Source organism: Tetrao urogallus (assembly GCF_951394365.1).
Source record: "Tetrao urogallus genome assembly, chromosome: 2".
Classification (NCBI taxonomy): Eukaryota; Metazoa; Chordata; class Aves; order Galliformes; family Phasianidae; genus Tetrao; species Tetrao urogallus.
In genome coordinates this window covers 39,723,602-39,729,601 of record NC_136814.1, presented here as the reverse complement: position 1 = coordinate 39,729,601, position 6,000 = coordinate 39,723,602, and the positions used below count along the sequence as shown (strand labels likewise).

The 6,000-nt window shown below is 48.1% G+C and overlaps 1 protein-coding gene across 1 annotated transcript in view; it reads left to right on the top strand.

Annotated features, from left to right (window-relative positions):
• Positions 1-4,417: 4,417 nt before the first annotated feature.
• PGBD5 (piggyBac transposable element derived 5) overlaps positions 4,418-6,000 on the top strand; it is a gene marked incomplete at both ends in the record, with an annotated part of 66,100 nt that continues 64,517 nt past the window's right edge. The window contains 2 exon segments of the mRNA XM_079550511.1: positions 4,418-5,086; positions 5,088-5,112. Coding sequence (XP_079406637.1) covers positions 4,418-5,086; positions 5,088-5,112 — 694 coding nt within the window.

The following is a 6,000-nucleotide window of genomic DNA, read 5'->3' as shown; positions in this document are numbered from 1 at the left end:
CTTTTTTTCAGTGTTATTTCACATAAGAGAACTGTAGGGAGAGCTCCACAACTCTCCTTCATGGAGAGTGTGTATTATGTAGGGCAGCACAGAGGCAAATTAGTCTCTATAGAGTTGCTTTTCCCCATGCCATGCAGCCAGGCATGTACCAGAAGACTTCATAGTGAAGAATGGAGAGTGGTGCGACATTACTGGTTGTATAGATTTCTGCCTTGTAAGTGGGGTGTAAACCAGACAACACATAGTGATGTGCTGAGAAACAGACTGATATGCAATGCTGTCTCATCTCCAGGGTTTGGGAGAAAGCTGTGTGCTGGCACCATTTCACACTGCAGCGTGTTATCAGAGAACTGGTGGAGTAAAACCAGCATTTCCAAACTCAATATATTTATCTTCTTTTCCACCAGATTATCACATTTTTCAGTGCTTGTGAAGTTTTTTCTTCATCTTTTCTGCTCACCTGAGGTTGTACAGTAACAGAAAAGTTGAATCTACTTCACCTGATGAAGAAATCAACTCTGATTGTACAGACTTCTTTAAGGAAGACATTGAGATGGAATTCTGTGGAAGGCAGTTTGAAATTCAGATTCTGGGCTACATTTGAAGAACACAGGTTGGAAAAGAGTAAGTTTGTAAACTGAATAAATACCATTCCAACTTGATGAATTTGTGTTCTGAAAGGACCGTGCACACATCAGGACTGCGAACCATGAAATCAATAGGAAGTAAGAAAGCTTAGATAGCAGGTAAAAATGTCAGTGTGTTGTTGGGTCTGAGCCAAGGTTTGACAGCATAAAGTAGTGTGCAAACACAGCACAAGGCTCTTCCTCAAAGAGCTTGATGTCTAACTGTGAAGAGCAAATTATTGAGAAGTAATACAGGACTTCCCACTACCAGCTCTAGGCATCACATTTCCTATCCTATTATGTTTTAAAACTCACAATTTTATGTTTAACAGACCCACTCAGAAGAACTCACAATTTCCTTTTAGCATGTTGATTTTCAACTAGATGTTGTTGCCTTCTGATACACATGGAATAGCAGTACAAATAAACCTTGTGTACATTTCTGTCTTTAAACACTATAAAGGGAAGTAGTTTGAAGAGGAGAATTAGAAACCCATGATTTGCCATCTTTCAGTAGTTCAATTTCTCAGCTAGAGCTCTTCAGACAGTCCACAGTCAGTTGGCAGGACCTACAAATCTACTACAACAGTCAAATACTAAATAAAGTGTTCTTCCTCTGCAGTGTAACAAAGGAAAAAAATTAGGGCCCAATCCCATTTCCAAAGAGGCCCATATTGATAAAGGCAATGGGATTATTTTATCTTTGGCTGCAGCAAAAGCAGGACAAAATTTGAAACTGTACAAAGTGAATACAAAGGACAACCTGACCACTTGTGCTGACAGTGTGCTCTCCTATGCGTGATGTGGCACATCATGTCTCTTCCTCAAAGTATTTCATAATTTGGTTGAAAGATGACTTAAGGAATCAGCTATTGGCAGCTGACCAATGGATCTCCAAGTGTTAAAAGTGTTAAAGACTTTAATGACTTGCTATACACGATGAGAGGCTGAGGCCCATCATAGTCCTACCCTTGAGCATTTGCATGATCAGAAAAGCATACAGAAGGCACCTCTATTTTTGCAATAAAAATAGAAAACATCAAGGAAGAAAAAAATCCCACCATTTTCTCTGAAGACAAATTAAAATTTGACCCCCAGGTTGCCATGGATACAAAAGTCAGTTTACTTTAGCAGTGCTTTCTAGCAACTAAACACTTGTGATTAAGGAGAAAACACATTTATGTTTATTATGTTCCATTTGGTTTATATAATTAGTTTTTTTCAATTGCAAGCCTCTACTGATGACTGTTTTCTCAGCTGTTCAGAAAAACCTTGCAGCATGATTAAACCATTGTTAGAACTACCTTTCCTGCCGTGGCTTCTCCACAGTCATTTGTGAACAAATGACTACTAGCACTTATTATTATGACTTTCACAATCCAGAATCCTTATTTCAGGTTATAGCAATCCAACCAGTAGCTTACATGAACGACTATGAGTTAGACTGCTTACTACAAGCTAAAATCCTAAATGTGCGGTCCTACATGGGAGCCTCTAGAGTTCTGTCTCACAGAAGTGATCTTACCCTTCTATGCACACACAACAAACTCAAAGCAATCTCTCTACTTGTGGGACAGGAAGAATAGCTACTTGTCATTTTACAGATAGGCTGAAACAGAGGATAGTTCCATCAACAAAAGCTGCACATGTGTGTATGGCAAGAGATTACACCTTTAAAAATTGTGCTGGATTAGTAGCCACCAGCCATAGCTGTCTTCTCCCAGAGCTCTTGTTCCAGAATTCTCTTTAAAAAAACAACCAACCAACCAACGAACAAACAAACAAAATAATAATTTTTTTTAAAAAAAAAGGTAAGCTGAAATTTTGGCATTTGTCATGCCATTCAGAGTGAAGGTAGTGGCAGTGTGCCCAACCAGCTGTAAGGGGAGCCTAGAATGAAGTGTTCAAGAGAAGCAAGAAATCACTGCTGTGTCAACCAGCAGCTACAGAAGTTCATGTGCGATTCTTCAATCTCTGAAATGGTTCCATTAATGTTTTTACTTGGAACTCATTTTCATGAGCCTTCTTTTTCTATCCTGGTCTTCAGAGCAGTCCTTCCTGTTGTTGTGTTTTACTGAAAAATAGAAAATATAGAGACATTTCAAAGTCCATGGACACACTCATAAAACCTGCATGCTGAGATGAATTCACCTGGATGAATTCAGCTCCGTCCAATCACAAATAAAAAATTTACTTCAATGTTTCTAGTACAAAAAATCTGTCAGCATCTTTAAGGTACTTTTCCAGTCTTAAAAAACACTATGTGTGAAGGTCATCACAGAGCCTCGCAATTTTTTGTTTAATAGGAGCTCATAGGGCTCAAGCTGGTCACTCATCGATACCAGCAAGAAAATTTCTGCAAGTCCAGTTATACCTCCAATGGCAGCTTTGCAATTTCATTGTCTTCAAATGACGATTTGTTACAGGTGAGCGTATTCTGAAGACAGCAGAGTAGCATGGATGTGGTTCAAAGGGCACTCTGGCTACAGAGCTGTGATTTCTGGTGAGTGGTGAGGTGAGATGAGAGGAACTCAGTGTGATTCCCACATTACAGGCTAAGCTGGCAGAACTTGCAGGAAAAAAAAAAAAAGAAAGAAAAAGAAAAAAAAAAAAGAAAAAAAATCAATTTGATCCATTTGTACAGAAACTTAGTAATTTTTAATATAATCAATAGGACATTTATGAGATTTTTCATTGTAGAAGAATGGCTTAAATCTCACCCCTCAAATTACCCTGGGCTTTTCTGTTTGCTTGAGGATGCATAGGAGATGGATTCTTTTCTCAGGACTTGGCTGCATGCACCATACACAATCTTAAAGCTTTCATGAAGTCATTGCATTTTAAAAATATCTGAATAGAACATAAGATTAAACTTTTAAATACTTATACATTCCAGTTTTTATTATATTCCAGGTTGTGCTAAAGTCCTTGAAAATCATTTGAAGGACATTAATCTTCATTTTTAAAAGACAGAGATATTCACTATTATAAAACGTGTGACGTTTGTCATAGTAACAGATCTTTACAGTAACCTACACCAAACGATTGTATATAAAAATGCAAATTATGCGTGTTATCCTCTGCCCCAATTGCATATAGCCATTCCACAGCAACTGATTCATGGCCATTTTGAAGGCACTGCTGTGAGGGTAGGCTTGATAGTCACTGCCGTTGGCGAGAAAGAAGGCAGAGAATATTTTTGTAATGAGTGTTTGTACAGTAAGCAGCACAGTGGGGTGCCAACGGTAATGATCGTAAACCTTGATCAGTGATTTCAAACACAACAGTAATGTCAGACGGAACGTTATTTGTGCATAACCAGAGATTTCAGCTGCCTTATGAAACCCGTAGATTGCTCTGGGGACACTTCTGAGCCATCTGTAACTAACCCACTCAAAGCACGCTTACTTTCCCCTCCCCGTTCTCCTTGCGCCACCATATTGCTTTTCCATCAGTCACAGCAGCGCAACAAATGTCACCGCTCCGGCGGGGCCGCCTTCAGCACCGGGCCGGACGGACAGCTCCAGCCTGGACCGGCCCCGGGGCGGGCTCGTGCTGGGAGGCGAGGCCGCGCAATGGGAGCCGGGGCCGTGCCGGGGGCGGCGCGGAGCGGCGGAGGGTCCCCCCTTCCGGCGGCGATGAGCAGAGGCGGCAGCTCCGCAGCCGGCGCTGTGGTTTTAAATGGGCGGAGCGGCGGCGGGCGGAGGGGCGGCCGGTAGGCGGTCGGCGCTGGCCCGCGGCTCCCATATAACCCCACCTCCCGGGCGAGGAGTGCCGCGGTAATTGGCTGGATGTGGTACTTGGAGATGTTGAGCTGGCTCCTTCCCCCCATGTCCCTGCACACACACAGGGGCGGGTGGTGCGGGCGGGAGCGGGAGGCAGGGCTCAGCCCCGGCGGTGGTGGAGCTCGCCCATCCGCCTGCCTGCCCGCCGCCGTGCCTGAGCCGCTCCTGCTGCTGGGCTGCTGCCTGCGGCCGCAGGACCCGGCCGAACCGGCCCGAGGGGAGCGCGGGCGGCTGCTGGCGGCTGCCGAGATGATGGCGGAGGGCGGCGGCGGGCCGGCGCGGCGGAAGGCGCTGTCGTTGCTGGAGGCGGCCCGCTCCCGCTACGAGAGCCTGCAGATCTCAGACGACGTCTTCGGGGAGTCGGGCCAGGACAGCAGCGGGAACCCGTTCTACAGCACCTCGGCTGACTCCCGCTCCGCCGCCTCTTCCCAGGACGAGGAGGACGACGAGGAGGGCGAGGGGCGCCCGGAGGGGCCGTGCCCGCGGAGCAGGGCGGCGCGGCGTCGCGTCCCCAGGCCGGCGACGGCCCCGGCGGAGCGGCGGCGGCAGCAGCAACGGCAAGCCGGCGGCGGAGGCGGCGCGGTGCCGGGCGGCCCGGGCCCGATGGAGGAGGGGGAGGAGGAGGAGGAGGACGCGGAGACGGGCGGCTGGACGCGGTCTCTGCGAGACGTCCCGCCCGCCTCGCTTCAAGGATAGCAGCGGTACGCGGGGAAACGGGGGCGGGCGGCGAGGCCTGGGCGATGGTGCGGCCGTGCCGAGCGGGCATCGGGGGCGCGGGTGCCTCCCGAGGCCGGTCCGGCTGTTAGGCTGTCGTGCGGGGTGCGGGCCGCGTGCGTGCTTAGTCACAAACGTCTTTCCCCGAGGCGCAGAGCGCGGACAGCAGCGGGGTGCTGAGGGACTGCGTGCGGGCTCCTCCCGGGCAGCGCTTGCGAAGGCCCTGCCCACAGGTGGGGACACGCGGGGAACCGAGCGGCTGGCTCGACCCGCTGCCCGCGGAGCAGAGCGACTTCCTCTTGCGAGGCTTTTCGTGCCTCTCTCTTTCATCCTAACCGTTCTGCGTGGTGCGTGGTGGAAGTGAGATCCTGAGGGTGGTGAACCGGCAGGCGGTCGGGCAGCTCGGATCTGTGGGGGCGACTTGCGTAGCGAGTTGCTCCGCTGGGTTCCGTCAGCTGACACATCTGTCGGCAGGGCCGAGCATCCAAGTTGGCTGTGAAGGGGAAAAGCTTTGCAAAAACAGGTCGTTGGTTACAAAGGGGTGAGGCATCAAATGAAGTGCTTGTGTCTCAGAAGGGTATGTGCTGCCTGGCTCCACTGAGCTGATGGATGGCTTGTTTCCCCTAAGGTTGCTTGTCTTCACTGTTTGTTTTTTTTTTTTTGTTTGTTTGTTTTTTACAGCGTTTAATTAATTCACTTTGCTATTAGAATGTAAGTGCAGGTGAGTGCTTCTACACCTGGTGTGGTATGCTGGAATTTGCAGTGGGACGGGTAGAAACCTACCGGAGGGAGCAGCTAGGGATGAGGGACTGAAGTGGAGCTGGCACTGAAACTCAGAGTTCCATGGTGCTTCAGGCAGATGTGAAAAAGAAGTT